This window comes from Nilaparvata lugens, chromosome 3 (assembly GCF_014356525.2).
Source record: "Nilaparvata lugens isolate BPH chromosome 3, ASM1435652v1, whole genome shotgun sequence".
Taxonomy (NCBI): domain Eukaryota; kingdom Metazoa; phylum Arthropoda; class Insecta; order Hemiptera; family Delphacidae; genus Nilaparvata; species Nilaparvata lugens.
Window position 1 is genome coordinate 60,993,383 of NC_052506.1, and position 23,634 is coordinate 61,017,016.

Below are 23,634 nucleotides of genomic sequence, written 5' to 3' on the forward strand. Positions count from 1 at the left end.
ATAATTTTAACAATAATACATACATTTTATTTTTTATTTTGAAATTCTTGATCCTTTATTGATAGTTTTATAATTTTTAGGAATGATATTTTACCTTGCATGAAAACCGGCATGACATTTGACAATGCTTTGAATCAGTCAGCTGCGTTCGAACTGTTTTAAAAACATCTGATCGATAGTAAACAAAGTGTAACCTCAAAATCAGTGAGCGATTCATAAATAATTTGTGCTTTATTCGCAAAATAATTACAATTTTATTGAATAATTTTCCTAGAAAAATATTCAGTACAGAACGGTACTCTTATCTAATATACAGTTACTGATAAGTAAGTGTTATCGCTCGGTCGCTAACTATTCCTTTAGCAAATTCTTTCATTTTAAAAGGTAATCACAATTTTTTCTCTCTTCTCATGAGATCTATTTGAAAGATTCATCACAATATATATATATGTAAGAAGCTGGTTGCTCTACATTCACGCTTCTTCTTTCTAATCATATGAACCATATGACTTGTTAATAATTTACTAATGTTGTTTATCAAACTAACAGCAGAGCTGATGGAGAGAATCATTGAATGTTCATATTTGTACAGTTTAAGATTTATTGAGATTTATATTATAATTGACATTAAAATCGATTTTCTAAAGTAAATGAAAATCTTTCGTCAATTTTATTATTCATTCTAAGTAATATGTGCGAAGTAAGATCATTATATATATATAATTCTAGATTTGCTAGAAGTACAGTAGATGCTGATCAAGTTTGAAAAGATACGATTGTGGGTTATGGCATTGCAGAATTTTTCTCACGAGATGATTATAGTACATGTGGGTGATAATTTTGAAATTCAGATGAATAAGTGAAGGGAAAAGCTTTAATTTCAACCCAGGGACAATTTACATATGACATCCCACAGAAACATAAATACTACAATTTATTGCGGTATACTACAATTCATGCAGTAAATTCAGTTAGTATTCTTGAGAGAAATTTCATGGCTGAATCACTCAAAATGTCTGAATAATATTGTTTCAAAGATTCAACAGTCTTCAATGATATTGCTCAGATGAGTAAATACTGTAGTGATATTTGAAACAGATAGTTAAAGTACTTAGAAAGATTATAGTGTTTCAAATATAACAACTTGAAATAAGAAACAAAGCATTATTTGTGATTTACAGCACATCACAGTAGTTGTCATGCCTTCTCTAAGAAATCACTGATTCTTCTTTCCACATTTACAAATGCGAAGTGTAGGTTATCTAGAACAATTCCGAGGCTCATAATATTGAACGTTTTCCTAGAAGAAAAGCCGTCAGGACATTGCACCGTCGGCGTACATTCGTGTACGATCAATCATCATGGAGGACTTCCTAGGTGGTCGTTGGAGGAGAGAGGCTTCCATGTCATCGGAGAGAGCTCGGGTCAAGAAGAAACGCTGGAGACGAGGAGAAAGAGGAGGTTGAGGAGGCAAGTTGTTGAAGTTGTGGGAAGGGGAGAAGTATGGTCCATCGAAAGAAGTGAAGTAAGAGCCCGCGGCTACTCATCACTATAGATCAGGCGCTTAGAACAGGCACAAAAATGTTCACTTGTGCTTTGCTGGTCAACTCTTGCTCTTTGGTCGCGGCCGCCACCGCGTTAATAGTTTCAATAGGCCCCATTGCCCCTCCCACTCTTTGTCTTGCCGCTCTTTCTGCTCCCAAACTCTCTAAACGCTATTAGGAGGCTCCGGCGGCCACCCAGGCTAGTGCGCTTAATAGCTTTCAGCACTACCAATTACGTAATAAATTTCACGGACACCTTTTTAAGGCTCGCTTATTATTTTTTCTCCTTGGCTCGGGTACTGTCGTCTTTGCAAAGAGACGGCATCAGCTCCCAAAAGGGCTGCTCACCCATTTCGACTGCATTCAGCTGACTGCACTGCTAGAGTCGTTTTGAAAATGATACTTCGACACTAGCTAGGAGGGGCATGGAGAAACCCATAATAAACAGGAACTAAAAGAAACGTAGTACGTCTCACTATGAACGTCGTGAAAGAGTGTTAGCTATTTTCATCAGTGAGAGAATAGAGTTGAAAAACTTGAAGTGGCTTCAACTTGTGATAGCGAATAGTGTAATAAGAATAAAACGAATAATACTTGTTGTAGCAGAACTGTAAAGCAGTAATTATTGGATATCCCATCTCACTGGATAGGGGGGAAGCCCCCAGATTTGTACCATTATGGAACATTGAGAAAGGGAGCAAACTGATTGTGATAAACTATAAATGACTTGAAAAATCAGTGAGGGAGAAGAGAAAATGTCAATATATTTATATTGATACTAACACAGGAAGTGAACGCTACAGAAGCATTAGAACAGTAACTGGATATTCAGGAGTGGAACTATAGTGAGAAGAAAGTGTATGCGTTCATTTTAATATTACAGAGTAGTAGCCTTTATCGTATCAGAGAAATATTCTCTCATCAAATAGTTTTCTATGAGAGACTAATATTTCAAAGAGATTTCACAAATCAATATATCAATGATAATTGAATTACCAGCCTCATAAAATATATGATCAATTTCTGAATTTTAGAAAAATATTAGGCATCCAGTTACTGTGTAAAATTTGTGAATATGGTAATATTGTTTGTGATCTAGGACGTTGAGATTTGTTTAATTTACAATCGTAGCAAATTCATTTTGAGGAAGTAAACTTAGTTAGTCATTCCTTTTGCAATGGCTTAGCACCTACCAATAATCAAGTTCACTGTAAACAATCATCTAAGTAGCTATGTCTCTTAGAAAATAGTTATGACATGCTTATTAGAGGCCAAGTTACACAATAAGTTTTATCCAATTTTTATCGGAGATTTGTTAGATTCTAGAACACAATCATATTGCTGATCAAAGATTTGACAAGAAAGATATATACAGAGTGAGTCATATGTATGGGAACTCCTCAATAAGTTAGAGACTGTTGTAGATATAGTACTGTAACTTTCAGGATAAGTTATTGGTCAAATAATCTACCATTTGACGTACAACTGAATTTCAACCCCTCGTAAGGGGGTGACTTGGGGGTTGTAACTCGAATATTTTAAATGTGAACACCCATTGTGTAGTACATCATTTTGAAGGTCTTTTTAAAACATGAAAGATGGCTTCGATAAAAATGTTCTATGATACTTGTATCCGAAATGACGGCTGATTGAAGTTTCAGTTTTTGAAGAAATGAGGGATTGTAACTCGAATATTTTGAATGTAAACACCCATTGTGTGATTATCATTTTAAAGGCCTTTTCAATACGAGAAAGTTGACATCAATGAAAATCTTTATTGTTAATATTACAAGCATGTTCATTATTATATCAATTTATGTGTTTTTTTCTTTTCAAAAAGAAAAACTATGCTCTACGTTTCACAAATCTACGCATTAGCTATTTGAAGCTCACAAAATTAGCGCCAGCACGAGTTCTTTTGAACCACCTACATTACTTTCTCATTAATCTATTTATGTCATTGTAGACGTGATTATATGTTCACTCTGTTTCAAAGGAGCCTTCTGATAATTAAGAACAACTTACAAAACGGAACTCATTTCAATAAAAGCTTTAAAATTGGATCTATTTGCATTACTAAAGTGGCGTATTTGCCACTTCATAGGATCTGACCAATCCCGAATTTAGTATGCAAATTTGGAGAGAAATAGTTTCTTAGAAGAAACCCAGGTGGAAATTGAGAGGCCATTTTTACAAATCATCGTGGAGGATACAGACCTGGTCCACATACTAATATTTTTAAAGCTTCAATTTCTGTCTTAATGTCATTCAATATTTGTTTTTTCTGTATTGGAAGTTGTTCTTAAGTTCCAAAAATCATATGTAATATTAATTTTTGAAAATTCATCAGAAGAGTCCCTAAAATTTGAATAGTAAGGTCTGATCAAAGAAATTTCGCCACGCGTGAAGGATCCAGCCTGTAGGAAATATTCTACAGCCGAATATATTCCAACTACCAAAAGCGGAAACAAAAGGAACAAACAAATATCTCAAAGGGGATCCCCGCTATTCTGCGAAAATTATACAGCATATAAATTCGTCATTCTGGGAAAAGTCATGACTGTAGCTTCAAGGGTACCGAAAACTATATTATGAATAAGTCCTACTTAATAAGTAAAATTTAATATTCACGATGTACTTAGTCAAAGGGTCAATTTCCTTAGGCGAACCTCACCCTGATGTATTAATTTTTCTTTTCATTTATTATATTATCAAATCATAACTTTTGTACAAAACTGGTTGACCTACTTATTTTTGAATGTTCTATGACCCTTCTCAAGGGCTATCATTTAGTTTATTTAATCAGTCTAATATCATTATATTCCTATACAGTAATTGCTATTTTAAAATTCAATTTCATTATTATTTATTCATTATCAGTTCTTATATATACATTTTGTCTAACCAATTTATCTGCAAATTCAACTTTTCACAATTTGATTATTTATAACGATTTCAGTAATATATTTTATATCGTCCATTTACTTCTCTAAATTTTATTTCATTACACCTTCGAATCCGTTCTTTCTCAACTGACACATATCGATCGTGCAAGACACGACTTGCTTTATAGTAGTCAGATATTATTGAATATCATAATTAGTATTAGAGCATTATTCCATTTGGTGGTAGATGGTAGTCGATATTCACATCAATTAATAAAACATTTTATTGGAGATATCCTCAAAAATCAAATCAGATCGACTGCCATCAACCTACCATACCGAGGTGTATTGGATCCAGCAGTTATAACCGACTAATGCTCCAAGGGGAGGTATTTAATCGCATAGACAGCATCCATATTAGACTCGGTACTTGAAACATCTACTATTTTGGTTCAAGGCAATATTATAAACCATAGTATTTGTCAGAGACTTGGTTCGCATGGAGTTAGCATTTGGTTTGTTGTCTTGTGCGGTTTAACATCTCCTCCAACTTTAAAACAGGTACTAGATTTTAAGTATTCTGGTCATTATCTAGTGAGTGAATTTATTCCAAATCTTAAATCCCTGCTTGATCTTGGTAACAGCATTGATTATAACGAGCAGATTCAGATTGAACTGCATATTGGCATTGAATTCAACTTAATATTTTGATATTGTACCTTGAGCCATAGCAACAATTAAGAAGATTGTAGTTCCAATATCGACTACTTTGTAGACCGTCAACCTATCAGTTTAAGAAAGTACTTTTCGAATTAAATCTTTTTACTATATTGTTTCTTCTGCCGATATCCTACTGCTTCTGCCACCGCCTATGCTATCGCATAGCCATACGAATATCAACAAAACCTATCATTTCAACGCATACTTTCATAACCTCAAAAATAGTTATTTGTATATCTAGAGTGAAAAGTACGACTTTTTCTCCCTGTGGGAAAAAGTTTGAAGCCCGAGGCGAAGCCGAGGGCAGCAATTTTCCTGAGGGAGAAAAAGTATTTTTCGCTCGTGATGTACACAACATTTTTCCTCCATCTACATTTTTTTATAGAAACTGCAAATAAAATCATTCTAATAACTTACGTATTGGTGACAATGATTCCTAATCCTAACAACATAACCCAAATCTAAAACCTAAAAACCGGTCGTCTGATTGGCACTGCCGATTGCGCTATCTATCGGCAAAAGTTGTAACAATTATATCAGCTGAGCAGCTACCAAAAATGGCTGACTCCAGATCACGCGGTTCAGATTTGAATTGCAGATCAAAAATATTTTCCTCCACCTACTGTCTAAAGTACTTACTTTACTCCCTGAAACCTAATACTAAAGTGTCACTTTTTCGCTGTCGGTAGTAAAAAACAGAAAAACTCCCTGAGGAGTAAAAGTGACTCCATTTAAATAACATGGGGAGCATCTCTATTTTGAAACTTACATTGTAATAGGTTAGAAGGTCTAAGCTCAGAAGAGAAAGCATAATAGAGGTGTCTGTCATTGAGTCAACTGAATTCAATACCACAACCAGAAATTTGATTATCTCATGAAATATATGTTTGTATGATAATCATTATATTCTTAATATTAGTAGAAAATAAAAATTTATACAATTTTTAAAATATTTTATTCTATTCAAAATACCAGCCAACAAATATAATTATTTTTTTGTATTATCTATGTCCCCTCGGGAGCAGGATTTTACAGAAGCTAGAGACTATAAATTTCATATCACAAATCTCTATCACTAGACCAGTAGTTCTGTGAACAGTAGACCTCGCGCAGTTATAAACCACAGCCTCCTCTTATACTGTCCATCTGAGTAAACCCTGTCTGTATGTCGTGTCGGCGAGATATCGATGTGAAAACGTCTAATGGCTGTTGGGGTTGGTGTATCAAAAATGCTAACATCACAAGCTAATCTCCTTCAAGACATACTGACAAGAGGTCAGCCCGAGTTCAAAGCAAGTCAAGAGACAATACTATGTTATTCAAGTTATTAATTGCATGCGTTATTGCATGCAATCAATAGTTCCTTTAATAGTGCATAAAAATATAATTCAATGAGGCATGCAATTAATAGTCCATACAGCAGCTGATTTTTTACCAAGTTACATTGAGATATTGAATTGCAAGCGTCATTGCATGCAATTTATAATCCACTCGACAGCTGATTTATCTATATAAATAGAATTCGAGCCTCAAGTTTTGACATTCAATAACTTTTCTATGTGTGCACCGAATTTGATTAATTTTTTTAGTTATGTTCGTTATGTTCAGGATTATGGTCTATTAAATTTATAATCCGACTTCTGGACTTTTTCCTACGGTCCTTCAGAGCTTACATGTAATCCTTATGGAAGAAGATTTGTGAGCTGGCCACACACAGAAATAAAAATCAGCTTTTATAATCATTGCGTCATCCAACAGCCGTCGGTATATAGTAGTGTGTGCTGCTCCATAACCGCTTATGTATTTTATTCTAAACGCCCCGATTAAAAACAAAATGACTGCTCTGTGTGTAACCATCCAGCAGTGCGGCCTCAGTTTAAAGATTTACATGCTCTAAAGACATGATTTGTTGCGAATAATTGTGATGTCTTTGGTGTTCTGAATTAATTGATTTTCAGTAAATTATTTATTTTTTAGTTGGAAAATTATCTATATAAATAAAATGTTGCATCGCGCCTCTACAGGTGTGCATCCATCTAAAGTTTGTCATGAGATGCATTAAACTATTTGGCGGTACGAAGTTCGCCGGGCCAGTTAGTGATGAATAATTCTATGGTCTGATTTTTACTCCAATATTTGCGTATGAAGGAGGCTCCTTTCTTTTTTATATTATCATTGAAATGAAAAATTTTCAAAAACCTTGTATATATGTCGACGCGCAATTTAAAAAGGAACATACCTGTCAAATTTCATGAAAATCTATTACCGCGTTTCGCCTTAAATGCGGAACATAAATATAAACATATAAACTTAAAGAGGAATGCAAAACCGTTGACTTGAATCTTAGACCTCACTTCGCTCGGTCAAATATTCGAAAAGCAATCAGAATGATCTGTATTCATTGAAGATAAAATTTTCCAATGAATATTAATTTAAAAATACTATAATATTGTCTATGTGGGAGATTATGATGTTTATTCCATAATGTTGATGCAGATTGAGCGTGCTCTTATAATACAGATACAATAATACTGTGTTCAGTTTTGTCCTCCTTGAAACGCTTCTGCATGTAATATTATATTAGTAAAAAATGTATTTCCTATTTTTACTTTCCTTGCCCTATTACCATAGGTAAGGAAAGTATTGCTTTCCAAAAAAACTTAAGGTACCCCAATTTCAAGTTTTCTATACGTTTCAAGGTCCCCTGAGTCCAAAAACATGATTTTTGGGTGTTGGTCTGTGTGTGTGTGTATGTCTGTGAACACGATAACTCCATTCCTAATCATTAACGGATTGACTTGAAATTTTAAACGTAAGGTCCTTATACCATGAGGATCCGACAGTAAGAAATTCAATAAAATTCAATTCAAGATGGCGGAAAAAATGGCGGATAATTACTAAAAAACCATGTTTTTCACGTTTTTCTCGGAAACGGCTCTAACGATTTTCTTCAAATTCTTACCATGAATAGCTATTTATAAGCCCTCTCAACTGACATGAATCTCATTTCTGGGAAAATTTAAGAGAACCGTAATATTCTTGAGAAAAATGGCGGATAATGACTAAAAAACCATGTTTTTCACGGTTTTCTCGAGAACGGCTTAAACGATTTTCTTCAAATTCATACCATGGATAGCTATTCATATGCCCTATCAACTGACTTGAGTCTCATTTCTGGGAAAATTGCAGGAGCTCCGTAATATTCTTGAGAAAAATGGCAGATAATTACTAGAAAACCATGTTTTTCACGATTTTCTCAAAAAAGACTTGACCGTTTTATTTCAAATTCATATCCTGTATAGTTATTCATCAGGTCTATCAACTGGCATGAGTCTTTTTCCTGGGAAACTGATGGGGTCCACCCCATCCATGGAAAATGGACTTTGTGAACTCCTTCTCGTGCATGAAGTAGGTAGGTAGAGCAGTTTATAAAAAGGAACACATAGTCGAGATATTTCATCTGTTAGTAGAACAGCTGTTTTGACGACTCTTGAAAAATCATCGAGTTTCACAATTTACACAAAGGAAAAATTACTCTGAAAAAAAAAAAAAAAATATATATATATATATATATAATATATATATATATATATATATATATACAGTGATCGTAGTTTCAAATATTTGCCGCCAATCGTCATTCTGTTTTCCCCCCTAAATTATTCTCGAATGAGGCTTACAGTTCAATGGGCAAGGAAAGTTGTGTGAGTGTACCACACCAGATTTTTAGAACTCGTGGCTGGAGCTCAAGGCTTCTTTTCCTAGTCACGCCATAAACTATTGTAATTTAATGATTATTTTTATTTGTAAAAATATTTCTTGTATTAAGCAATAAATTCATTATTCATTATCATATACTAGAACTCATAGATAGTGAGTATCAAATATATGGCCTGGTAGTATGATTCTGTTCAATTTTAACTGTGATCAATTGACATCTTCTGCTGCACTGGTTGTTTCTCCTGGTATTTTACCGTCATTTGATCACATTTGAAACTTAACAAACGTTTGAGCAACCGGACCTTAGTCTTTTACAGATCAATAAACTGACTTGTTATTTGTGATTGTTGAGCATCCATCTAATAAATTTCAGTAGGCCTCTGATTAACTGTGAAATCTTTTACGCTAACAGTTGTACAACTTAGTACATTACTTAGTTTTACGTTGTTGACAGTTGTTTATGAACAGTAAAATATTTGTATTATTTTCTAAAAGCTCTTCAGTACCATGACAGCTGCCATTTCTTATCATAATACATCAGAGCTAACTCCATCACATACAAGCTGTGGCATTCAAAATGAGGATACAGGGATTCTGAGATTTGAAAAAACATCAAACAAAATTTCACCATCGATTCATAATTATTATTCAATCGGTTAAATTACAGTAAGTACATACAGGTTTTCGACAGAATATATACATGAAAACACATCAAATCTAACAATATATTTACACACGACAGGTTTAATTTGACTAAATACCATTTTACAACACATAATACACAAGGTTATAGATGAATATTATTTTTATTATGAATCATGTCACCAAATGATTCTTGAAAGTGTAATTTGATTCAATGATTTGAAACTCTTGATCTTTTTAGAATGGCGATGGCAATTTTTTGGTTTCAATATAAATGATAATATCAACAACTCGCTACATATGATAAATCATAGATACCACCTCAGGATAACAATAATATTGCAATGATTATATCAATATAAATTTGAGATTTTAAATACCAGTACATTGTATTACTGGATATTTTCTTAATAAGCATTGAAATAGTACAGTAAATCTAAATAGTAACCAGTTTCTTTCAAGGATTTGAAAAAGTTTTTTTTCAAACTTTTTGTCACAAGATTGTAGGCTATACTCCTCCAAGAAAACTAAGTTGATTATTCACTGGTAATTTATGTTCATTATATTCCACTCCCTTACAATTACATTCATTTTTAAAATTCCAAAAATGATAGGATCTTTGAAATAAATTTGATATTCGTCCTCTATGAAGAATGGAGCTTCAGTTGGAGTGACTAAATAAGGCTTAGGATTAGAATTGATTTTAATTGTGGTTCTCTGAAAAATGTGAATAATTATCATTTCCAAACAGAATATAATAAAGTCTGTTAAATAGTCATAAAGTAATAAAATTTACAATGAGATCACTAATATTATTTTCATGGTACAATAGCAATATTTTCATTTCCATCTACGATAATATTTTCGAGTTGAAGAAAATAATTCTTTCATCGTTTCATAGAACAAGGATTCATATTTTCTGAATGGAGTAGATATTGTACTATATTTACATTGAGAGTTCCAGTACCTTGAATTTACATCTCCTGGTTTCATCTGATAAGCCACTAGACATAATGGTTTATTGTACAATATGGTTACAATATATACAGAGAATCAATGGATAAGATTCGATCTTTGGCTTTATTTGGAATTGTGCTACATCATCAATACACATTGGGATTTTGTCTCTCCATAAGCTACACAATAATAAAATTTCTCTCTTATATTAAAGACTATTATTTATCATAACTAGACACATAATATATTAATGATCTGTCGAATCCAATTTTTATCAATTTTATATTTACATATTAAGTGTTCACTGAAATGTACATCACAATCATTTAAAGTTCAGTTAGCTCTATAAGTCGAACTATTTAAAAAAAATTGGTCTGCTCTGATTTGATTGATTGGAATTAACAGAAATAAAATAAAGCGGCAGAAAATAGGACTTGAGAATTATGATTCAAGTGGTAAGTAGAAAGCTTTCTTCATTGCAACATTTTGCGTTTGATGATTGAACTAAAAAAAGAAACACGGTTGAACTAAAAAGAAGTAAGAAGACTCGATATTTTCCCAAATCCTTATTATTGAATTCAGGGAATGGCCGATATTTTCAACCTCACTTAATCTTTCCCAAAGGATGACAGATGTACTAATTGGTTCAGGATTGAACGAGGAAGATCTCATCTCAATGAAATAATGAATTTCAACATCACTAGCTATGACGAGTTTTTGTAGAATTGAATGAATGCAGTCAATTGCACCAAGTCCGAAAACGATTGTTGACAGATTTCTCAAGCTAACACTAATTTCGAGCAGGAACTGTCTCCTGAGTCTGTTTCGGTATTAACTGGTAGGGGCTGAAGCGTGGTTGGGGGAAGACTCTTCGGGGCAACCTCAACTCGGACGAGGGTGACGACGACCCCGAGCTTGATGGAGTTCCGGGAGGAGGTGGGGTGATCTGGGTGGGTCGGGGAGGCATCGGTGGGCCCAGGAGTCCGGATGGCAGACCGGGAGATCCCGGCCAGGGTTGACCAGAGGCTCCGGCCCACAGATGCGCCGGAAGGGGAATGCGAGCCCCCCCGTACCCCTGTAGCATCGGGGGCAGTTCGCTCGTCGTTCTCCCCCACAGCTGCAGCTGCGCTCTCGCTTTTTCCATCATGGCAGCCGAGAAGAAACTCTGGTTGTTGTTTTCAACGTCGAGGTCGGAGTAGAGTCGAAGTGGAGATCGAAGGAAGTGCTGTTCCATGAACATCATGTCCATTGGGTCCCTGCAACATACAAGCAATGCCGAAACGGTATTATAAACGAATTTTCCATAAACGCATTAGTTGTTATTAAATTAGAGTGTTTAGAGTGATATATTTTTTATTTAGTAAATTATAGAGTGATACAGGTGGGAATTATGAAGGCTGGGAGCTGGAAATACTTCCACCAAGAAAGAAATAATCATGAAACGATAAAGTTTGATGGTGATGGTCATCAAGCTCAGCAAAGAATTGATGAGAATTGTAATATTGTAAAATTACTTCACTTTTATGGGCTACTTTTTTGAAATTAATAAAAACATGAAGTACCCTTTTTTAAGTTTTAAAATGTTTTAAATAAAAAGGTTACTGTCTTCATGTTTCTATTAATTGTAATATTGTGTTTACAAATCACTTATTAACAAGGAAAAAATGATAAATCCTCTCCAAGTCACGACAGTGATATCTTTACCTCACTATCAAAGTTCCCGAGAAATGAATATCCCGTAATTGAAGGCAAAGTTTGTAAATATTATTGTAACAATATTATCGGTTTATTGTAGAGCAATTTGATTGAAAGATGTAGATTATGAACGAGGTAAAATAACTCCACATTTTATACTCCAATGAACATCAAACTTCAACATTATGTGAGACGACAGCACAGATATGAGAGAGAATGTTTGGTTGAAGACAGTGGAAGCGTCTTGGTGATAGAAGACTGCTGGCTGTAGAGTAATCCTCCAATTTGGAGTGTTGGCTGGATTAGTGGCGTGGAGAGTGCAGTGCGCTGCGCAGGCCTTTGCTCATCTAATCTTCAGCAGCTTATCGGATTCATAGACAAGCCAGAAGGGGTGATGATGAGGGAGGGGGTGTCCGAGCCCACCCAGGAAGGCGCCGCCCCTGGCATCTAGTCTGTTCTCGACCACCACATTTCCAAGACGCTTCTTCATGTTCTCGTGAGTAAAGTTATGTTACGTGAGTGACGGACTGTGCTTATTACGTCTAGCTTCTCTAGCAACAATTTCTGAGGAATTGTGAGATTTCTAGGACACCCAAATTTTTCCCAATTATAAGCATAATTTAAGTTGAATTATGTTCTGATCTGTCCATTAAATTCAATAACATGAAATTGTCTTAGTGGACAATCATCAAGGAGAATCCACGAATGGAATAAGCATTCGCTTTTCTATCATGATCATGATTTTGAATGCATTGTGCAGCCTAACTGAAGATCAATCAATCAATCGATATTTTTTGTTTCTTGATTTTCGAATAATCTCAATTCATTATATTTTTTTCTGTTTGAAAATGGCATTCACTGAAGTCTTTCAATCCGATTGATGATATTCATTTTGACATGCAACTTTTTCTCCTTCGTTTAGAAAGTAGCGGCTGTTGGATTTCGCTGCAGACATTGATAATGACTGGGCGGAGATGAGCAAGCGTGAAAAATAGCGTATACATGACTGACTCTCGGCACGATGGGCTCAAATCCTATTATTTAAGGACAGATGTCTAATCTCTCATAAATAATCTCACCTTCTGTCTGCAAATTGGAAGTTAATGATATAGTTCGGACAAAGCGAGATCAAGCTGATGGACATTTGCTTGCTGATTCCCTTTCAGGAAAAATTGCATCTTTTTGTTGTCAAAACATCGCGCTTGAGGATGATATGGAGAAAAACCTTTTAATTTGTAGCTCCTGTGGCCCGCTCCTTGGTACTGATAGATCCAACATATGTGATAGGAGAGAAGGGGTCTCACTCTTGGTGATCAAAATACAGCTGTTGAATCCGAATATCATGTGATGACTCACAGTAAAACTATAAACATAATCGATTGGGGGAGGGGGAAGATTTCCTTATGATGATGAGTGAGGAGCAAATACAAAGGCAGAAGAGACTATTTTTATTATTTTATTTAATTTCGTCATTTTCTAGCCCCTGATCAACCAGTATAAAAATTGAAATTGAAAACTATAACAAATACTAGTAAATGTGGACCAAGCGTTTCTTTATACAACATACGTCTCCCAGAAAAAAATGATTTTGGAGAAATATAGCTATGAATAATGGAACTACTGTAGTATTTTGGTAGTGAGATGAGAAACGATTTGAGTGACAATAATAACCTAATACATATTGGAATTCCTGAAATTCAGGACTAATAAGTTGGTGGAGAATATGTGGGTACACAAAAGCACAATAGGTATCAGTAGACAGGAGATGATTGGGAGGTTCATGCAGCAGGGTAAGTGGAAGATGAAGGGTGAGGGGGGAATTGTCGGGAGCATCACAAAAGAAAATGATAGGTGGCGAGGCGTCCTGAGAGGTGTGAGGAAAAACATAGGTTTGAGTGGTAAACGGAGAGGCATGAGCGGCAAATATATAGCTTTACCGAAGATGGAGAGGAGCGAACGAGATGGAGTGATGGATGATGAAAGGGTTGCAAGTGAGAGCGCAATTGCTCTTTGGTGAGCCGACCAGGTGTAGATCGGGGCGCTACCTGCCGTCCTGCCCTGTTATTAACTTGCCGCCGGCCGCCATTACTACTCTCATTTTCATACCACCTTAAACACTCATTTATTTTTTACTTAACAGTCTTTAAGTGCACACTTGTCAGAGAGCAACAAAGACAGAACTCTGAGAGAGATTGACTGATAGATTGAGAATTCAGCAGAGCGAGCGAGTGAGAAGCGCAGGAGAGGCTGCCTCTCTGGCTGACCGCTGAATGGCTCAAGAGTAACACCAGAACCTTTTGCGGTTATTGCAGCCGCCCCCACACAACTCAAGAGCTAAACGTAACTCAGATTGCAATGATTCATTGCCCAGATTGGTATACGAGTCTTCAGACACACTGAAGTTATGTGATTTATGCATTTCTCTTCTACACTTTCAGTCTTTATGTTCCATTGCAAAGTTGCCAGAAGAAATTAAATTCGTAGTTACAAGTAGTATTTACTTCTTCTTCAACCAAACAAATGTATCAGATATGTATAGTTTGTAGCTTATCTGGAGTGGTCAGTGAAGGGAAATGGATTAAAAATTGAGTCTGTATACAGAGAAAGAGCAAACACTTAGTAAGATCGGGAGAGGGTGAGAATTACCATAAGTTTAGTAAGAATTTCTTGATATGATAAAATTCAATAGTAAAAACTCTTATATCAAGCTAGAGCAATTGTCAATTGGTGCAATCATGGAGATTCTCTTAACAAATTTCTTGAAGATACAGAATATTTAAACTTTGACATGTAAAGAAAATGGAATAATAGAATCATACGGTATTTGACTCTGATTGGTTCTACGGTACTATCTTGGTCGGAAGGGGCGACTTGGCAATCTGCACAACATGCGTGTTAATTTGCACATTGCAAACACATTCTATATAATACTAGAAATCTGAGATCGATATCGACCTACAATGACCTAATATTCTAATATTCCGACCGAAATTGTCACAAGTCTTTATCGACAACACTTATTTCGGTATAGCGGCATTCTTTTCACTCACCGCCTTCCAGTTGAGCGTATTAGAGTCGTTTCAACAGAACAAAAAAAGCCGTACCGTATTACCCGGCAGGCCTTGCATTTATTTCGCGCCTGCGTCGGACGTTCGCTTTGCACTTTTCTGCAGCAAAGCTAATGCCTGTTATTACCGTATTCGCAGAACACGTTTCACTCATTTTTTACGACTGGCCTGGTACAACCAAACAAATTACATTTATGTCTTAATATATTTGGTTCCACTCTTTCCATTTTGAACAGTGCCGCTGCATCAATTTTCCCTCTCAATGGGAACGCATAATTTTCAAGTTGAAACTGAAACGAAGTTATAAAATGATCTATTGTCAGATTTTCCCGCAACTGTACGTATGTTTATTTGTATTAATATTTTTAAACATTTCTACTTCGATCACATTAAGGTCAGATATAGTTAAACTAATCAAACATTTGTTGATTTGACGTCTGTTTGTGGGACGCCCATTTTGCAAACAATTATTTCCTTAATGCTTTCGTGTTGGTATACTTGATATCCTCGAGTTCTCCCATCAAGAACTTGGTTCTATAATAATTGACATTCCCATTGCACGATTCTGCTTGCAAAGCATCTGCTATTTGCAGAGTGATTATTTCACTAATTGAATATCAAGCAACAGATCAATAACTGAAGAAATTTTTTAACTGATCTGATTATTGTGCATTTGTGGATCCGGACAATTCCAAATTGAAAAACGAATGACTGGTTTGGAATATATTTTTCGCCACACTTGGATGTAATGAGCAGGTTTACGTGCGTCATATGGAGGCCGAAAGTGATTGTTTTCCGACCAGGCCGGTAAAACTTTACGGCCCTAGGGCTGTAAAATGACCTTGAATAACAGCTGATCGTGTCCGATCTCACAAATCATAAAGAGATAATCTCATAACGACTGTAATAATCTATATAATAATGTATCGTGAATCGCGGTATTATGTCTATAATATATTTTATAAATTACTGTTTCATAATTTAATATTTATAAATAGCCTCAACATATATAATGTTGGCTGCATTGTCTATTGTCAGAAAGGTACGTATCGCTAGTATTTAAAAGTGAAGAATCGAATTTGAAATCAAAGTACAATAATTGTATCAATATTTTAAATTATTAACAATTATTGTTTCTTTTTATTATCGAATTCCACTTCTTAATGCAATACACATCAACAACAATAATAAGAAAATACAGCAGAGTTCTGAAGTTTAAGGTAAGCCTACTGGTGAAACTCATCCTTGACTGAAAATTCCTAGTAATTTTTTCCGAAATTCATTATTAAAACTGTTATATAATATATTTCTTCAATATTAAACCATATAGAGAAAACATTAGGCCCACTCAAGATTGAATCTTCGAATGTTTTCTCTATGATTTAACTATTTTCAGAGCAATATTTTGTTGTGAAAATGCCAGCAAACCGGCTTCAAATTTGCCGCTATACACTATATTATACTAGTAGCCTAGATACGTTACCTGACTCAATTCAGAGTGAAAATTTTATTGTGAGACAGATAATATATTAATTTTAATAATATAAGTCATGAGCCAAAGTCTGTTGTACGCTTTTTAGGAGTGAAGTAAACTTTAGAAGTCTAGTTTACAGTAAAGTATTACGTGTCTGCTTAGTCTTATGAGTCAGGCCCCTATGTTCAACAATATGCAATGGCCGAGGGCGTAAAGGCATAATACATCAGTACTCATAATTCGGTGATTAAGATGATCAAGGTTCGAATCTCGGTCAATGACATTTTTTTTTGTCGATGAATTTCGACTTTTATTAGCCATTTTTTATATAAATTACCGTACTTACTTTTTTTTAAATTTCAATCAATTTTTGAGATATATTTTGAGTAATTTGAGACAAAACTGTGAAAACTGCAATTATATTAATTTTTTTTCTTCACATTATTTCAAAATAGTAATGAAAATTCTATTCATCCATTTATCCATGAGTTATTGCACCGGGCGCAATGCGCTTTTATCTGGTAAATGGATTTCATCCGATAAATGGATGAATTATTATTTATTTTGGAAGTATTATTTATAATACTGTATTATAAGGCCAGATAGCACAAAAGTCTGTTAAATATTTGAGATTAAATGTCATGAGAACCAATCAGAATAGACTGTAAATACAAACAATTTGAATGTACATTCGACCTCTCAGAAAAAAGTAGTAGTACTGCTAGAGGATTCATGTTCTCAAACAATCATAACTGCACATTCGACTTCTATTTAAATAATAAAGAATAAAATAATAGAGATTTGTTGTATAAAAAGTATAATGATTATATAATTTATTTTACATGGAAAACAAAGAATTAACTGTCAATAATGCTTATTTTTTATAATTTAATATGTATTTATGAATCTAGTATAATTAAATAGGTATTTAAACTATCAATAAATGATCATTTCTATAACTTGATAAGAATTATTTTGTAGTTTTGATACCGAACAATAGAATACGATGATACAATCATAACCTCATTAACATTGTATGATTTATAGTAGCATAACCTTAAAATTTTGCTTTCAAAATTGCCAACTTAACATTATTATTATTTTTTTTTTTTTTTGTGTGGCGAAAATAGTGTTCGCACACGGGCAAAAATGTTTTTCCGGCTGAAGATCGCGGTTTTCAAGTTCTCGACTTCGTCTCGAACTTGAAAACCGCGATCTCGAGCCGGAAAACGTACATTTTCGACCCTAGGAGCGAAATATACTATAACGAGCATTGATGAATATAAAAATGTTCCCAATAACCTGAATGTGCTGTTGAGTAGCTTTTGGATTTTTAAAGTCACAAGTTTGATATGGAAGATGGCTTCGAATTAAAAAAATGATAGGAAGAACAGATAATAATCACTAGGTGAATAAGGCATGCCCAAGTTGAGTGGTTGCGGGTTGTAGGCTACACAAGTTATGATTACCCTAGTCACTTCTGCTAATTAGAATGAAGTGGGAAAATACTCAGTTTAGGCTCAAAGTCTGTACTTGTCTTGTGAATATGAGTTTACCCTTGTAGCTATCATTGTATCTTGACTCATATCCACTTACAATAAATCTTCCTAGCTCGTCTGAGAAAACATGTGAGGGGAGGGTACGGTGAGAATAATAATGACGAACAATTGTTACTCAAGTTGAACTTTCCCGTGTTATGCTCGCATGGTCTGTTATGAAAACTTGACAATAATTCAAAATAATTACACAGACTGATGTGCCAGATTCTGGGAATCGCATTGCATTGAGCATTGTGCATCATGATTTATTTGTAAAAATGCGATATCTCATTTTGACATTCTCAGGATTAGCTTATTTGCAACTATTGTGAACATACAAAAAATTGAAAGTTACAATGTTGCAATTAGTGAACTAGAGAAGTTCCTAGAATTGAAGTAGGCCTGTTACTGCATAATGAAAAGTTGAATACTTGGATTATACTTTTTCAGAGTCCCTATTATGAAGTATGAAAGGTAATTGATGTTCAAAAACTTAGTCCAACTATATTCCACATTCACTTGGAATAGAATAGAATTCTTCATTGTCATTAAACACACGGCAATAGACATAGTCTTAGTCATCAGGAAACAAACAGACAAATACACACTTGGTGCTCACTTGAGAAACATCCCTAAAAGATTCAATTATAATCTACCAATTTTTATGAGATGACCACTCTGTTCTCCCTTCACAAATCCTCAATTACTTGTCCCCCATGATTTAAAATTCCAACTAGGGTATCATCCTTACCTAATGCAAAATACTTCGTATTCAGTATGTTGTCTGGTAATTGCAAATTCATTTTACGATTGACGGCTGAGCAGCAAATGGTTAACAATAATTGCAAATGATACTTATGTATCTGTCGCTACTAGCATAGCATACTGTGAATAGTCATTAGGATGCTCGAGGCTGTCTGTCTCCGAGTCTAATAACAATAATAGCCTATCTGGCGGACAGCAGTTGCGTGTGCAATCGTGCATGCGCGTGTGTGTGCGTGAGTGTGAATTTGTGTCTCTTCGCGCTCATTTTCACCCCTACAAAATGATGATAGGGCGGTAGACAGAGGCTCTGTAATTTTCCTTGAGGAAAAAACCAATTTCTCAGGTGTAAATTTGATGTAATAAAGTGCCAGGAAGGACGACAGCTGACTTGGCTGCAGCTTATATAGTTGGCTGGATCCATTTCATAAACCGCAACAGGAAATTTGAGGTACGAGCATTGATAACAGCTCAAGTAATGGATACTATAGTGACTATAAGGGGGGGGGGAAGACTGATGAGATAAAGTTTCCCTCTACTGAAAGTGTTTCACTCCATATCGTCTGTAATTTTCACATTACTGAAGAAATTGTTATAATTTTGGAAAATAATTATTAACTTCAGTTATGGTGATTAGTTCATTATATTATGGTTGATATCGAAATGAAATATTATCAGCACTGATAGAGTGATATCAATTTTCAACTCGTGTGTGATGACTAAATATCTCATTGATTCCATAAAGACGATAGTATGCTAAGTGTTTCTCACTTTCTTCCTCTTGGTTCTTGATATTTTGTTATGAAAATATATTTGGATTGCAAAAGAGCAAGTTGAACAATCGTGTGTTGCTGTGAATTGGTAGTGCACCCATTACCACTCTCAAGTTGATTGAATTTGGGCTTGTGTAGATAGATTAAAAAATTTCATGCACCAGAAATTTCATTGACATATATTAAGACAGAAGAAACCGTTTTTGCTGATCGTGCCGTTCAAGATTGAACTTATCAGAATAAATCAATTATACCATCGTTCTGGGAATTCATGGGACAAGTCATTATCGTGAGAGTGTCTATACGATTTTATCATGTAGTATGTTCTCAGGATAATGTGCAAAAATAGAGGTCGACTTGGAAAGAGTTCAATAAAGATTGGCATCAATCAATCTTTGCAGCTCATTTCACGCTGGCAGCGATGATGATTCATTGAGAGGTGTAATTAAATTATGACAGGCGTTTACGTTTGTTGTGGCGTAGCTCATTAGGGTACGGCCAATTTATCAATTGAGCCAGTCATCTGATCGGGGTCTCTTCTTCAAAGAAGGAGATAGAAAAGAGATGTGTAAAAGAGGAAGGAGGAGATGGAATAATGGAGGAGAGGCAAACAAGAATAATGGCAAGTTTGAGTGGGGGGGGGATGACGTGGGCCATATGATGTGGAAAATAAGCGTCGATGGATGCAGTCGTTGTCTGAGGCGTCTATGACAATATTAATGACCGTTAATGAGCGAGTGACTCGCATGTTCATGGGTGCGAGGCGGAAGGGTGCGTTTGAAACAAAGCGCACAATATTTCGTTTCTACGCGCATGCGCAAACCAGGCTAGGGCCGTGGTCAGTAAATCAGCGCCTTTCATCTCGAGCCGCCTGGCAATTGAATCGGCTTTAATTCCTCTCCATCGCCTTAATGATTTCAAATTATATGCTTGCGCGAGATGGGCATATTACGCCTTGAGCTGCGACTGCCACTCTTGGCTTGGAGATGGAGAGAGCGACTGACTGCTCTGCCTCTGCTCTGTCTCCCTGCTACATGACGACGGATGCTTGCCAACCATACAGATGGCTAAACAATCACCTCTTGCATATAAACTTCCTTCTCTCGTTGCCGGCTTTTCACCTCAGTCACCAGTCACATTTCAACTACAAACATACTCTTCACTCTCAAATTCAATTATCTGTTATGAGTTTTCTGCTTCCTTATGTAGGATTCTACAAAATAATATCCTGTTACAAATCAATAAAACTTTTATTAATTCACACATTCACATTTTACATTTTCTTGATCTATTATCCATTATTAGCTCCATTGAGCTTTTCTCCCAAAAACTAACCTGTTTAGTAATTTTATCAACGATGTTGCTTTTTGAATTAATCACATGACTACTTTCATATGATGATATTATATCATACGTCAAAATAGAATTAACATCTCTAAAATCTCATATCCTACACTTATACACTATCAAAACAAAATAGAAGAATTGACAAGATTGAATCAGGTTATGTCATGTTTTCTGGTAGTACATTACTTGATAATTCTCAAATGAAGGAGAAGCCTGTTTTAAATAATAAGTTAATATCAAAGTAATTATTAGTTATTGGTTAAATAATGAGACAACAAGATGAAACTCACCTATCAAAATCAGTCAATCGTGAAGAATCTCTGAATCCTTTCGCGAATGGATTACTGTCAATCTTCAGCTTCGTGATCTGAAAAAGAAAAAAATTCGAAGTGTTATTGAGATGACACTAAACAACAACTGGAGAATAAAGATTCCATTATTGAACTTCTATTGTACTTCCAAAGTCCTCTAAACTTTTGTCAGCAAACTCGAAATATCAATTTTGATTGGAATTTGGCAAAATAATAGAATCTGAAAAAAATGACTGACTCCAAATTGACTGATTAAGTTCCTAGTCCATTTAGAAGTTGATAGAGCTCATAATAATTATTTTAAATAATTCTCATTCTCATATAAGTGAACTTTAAACTTGATGAAAGGTTACTTATTGATAATTGCATGTAATCAATACTCACCAATTGGTTTTGGTATGCGGTGACTGCCGTGAAGACAGTTTCGGTAAAGACATAGGTTCTGAATTGTTCAGCTTCCAGGTCCGTGATAGCACCACTGTGATCCCTCCACTTCACCAGATGAATGCGTGGCTGGTATCGGTGCATCGAGTTCAAAACAATCTGAAACACAAAAGACCTTGTTTATGATATGAACTGATATCAAAGCATCCTTTGAATTATGAAGGAGATTTCATACCAAATTATTTTTTTATCTTCAAGAAGGAAAAGGAATTCATTATTGGTAGCAGTAAACAACTGCAATCAAATTTCAAAAGAGACAATTCGATATGAATTGATTCAGGAACAAACTAATTACTACTCCAAAACACCCTGATGCTGCTCATATTTTGTTTCCTAGTTACCGTGTTATCAACTTTGAAACTGAGGGGAGTTCACTGGAAGACAGCATAATGAATGTAGTGCGAAGGGCACAGGTGTGCAACTGTGAACAGGCCTTAGCACGTCATTGGTTCGCTTACCCTGCGCTAGAGAGCGCTAGTGAGGTATTCCCATGAATCGAAGGCAACGTAGCTAATTGCCGATAAGCTTAGCGCGCTAGTCACCGGTTGCCTGGTGTTTAGCTAGCTCACTGGACACTCGACTTCCATTTGCCCAAGCCGATACGTTGTTAATTCAATAATTTCACAGAATGCTGCTACAGCACATAATCTGCACAAACCGCTTGCTTCAACCGAACACATCATGTTCCGCCATTGGCATTCAATGTGATGGAATCTCGTTACATTTGTAGCTCTCGCGTCTGCAGGGTTTAACTGATTGGAATGACTGACAATAACAATCAGCTTACAACTAATGGGAAACTTGCCCCAGTATGTATCGTAGCTGTTAACAGATGCTATGATTCGAGATTGAAAATACTTCGATAACAGAGGGAAATCTTATATACCTACTCTCTCATACGGTATGTTTCTATTCCCGTGTCAGTAACAATATCCAGATTCAGGATCAGAAACATAGGCACTAGTAAATTGTCAACATACTTTCTATTAATAAATATTTGAAAAACAAGATTATGCTTCTATCAAGCTTAAATCATAAACCTATTGTATCATAAATCTGTTGATTACAAGTGATGAACAAATCTATTGAATCATTGTGGAAGATTAACCTGTTATACAATGGTATCATAATAGAATTGGAAGATTATCAATCAGTTACAAGCTACAGGCCAATGTTTTTATTGATGGCTTATCACATAAGTTCAATCCAACTTGAGTTGAATAATTTGAATGTCACTGTTAAAGACCAAGTTGGGAGTTGGTGTGGATTTTTTATCTCAAGTAACTTAAAAGATGGAATCAGTTTTTGTGAGTGGAACTCGTTAAACAGAAGCAAGCTGGAATGCGATGTGAGCCACGCTGACAGACTGGAAATAGAGTGGGTTGCTGAGATCAGATCGCAGCATCTCATTGTGTTCGAAACGGAGGATCCGGGCTGGAAGGAGGACGACTGTTGGGGGATTACAGATCGGTGGAATCCGAGATCGAGGATTTTGTGAGAGAGGTAAAATACGCGCGCGTCTCAGTCCACCATAAAGCCAGTGGAGGTCGACGGACAATGATACGTTTCGCTTTTCATATGTTGATTACACGTTACTGGGTCGTAAATTAAGGGACGAGTGGGACGGCGAGGGGGAAGAAGAGTGCGCAGGTATTTTATGAAATAATAAATTGGTAGCGGACGGGTGGGGTGGAGGAGAGGCCCCCCGTCGAATTGGAAGCGTTGGACCGCTTGTGGAGCGGGTGACAACTCAC

General features: G+C 35.5%; 1 protein-coding gene across 1 annotated transcript in view; it reads right to left on the reverse strand.

The window, feature by feature from the left end:
* Positions 1–9,491: 9,491 nt before the first annotated feature.
* The window catches only part of LOC111046344 (T-box transcription factor TBX20), an 87,446-nt gene continuing 73,303 nt past the window's right edge, over positions 9,492–23,634 (reverse strand). Inside the window, exons 4-6 of the mRNA XM_022331870.2 lie at positions 21,821–21,979; positions 21,416–21,492; positions 9,492–11,724 (exon numbers count right to left, since the gene is read on the reverse strand). Coding sequence (XP_022187562.1) covers positions 11,259–11,724; positions 21,416–21,492; positions 21,821–21,979 — 702 coding nt within the window. The 3' untranslated portion in view covers positions 9,492–11,258. The remainder of the gene's footprint in view (positions 11,725–21,415; positions 21,493–21,820; positions 21,980–23,634) is intronic.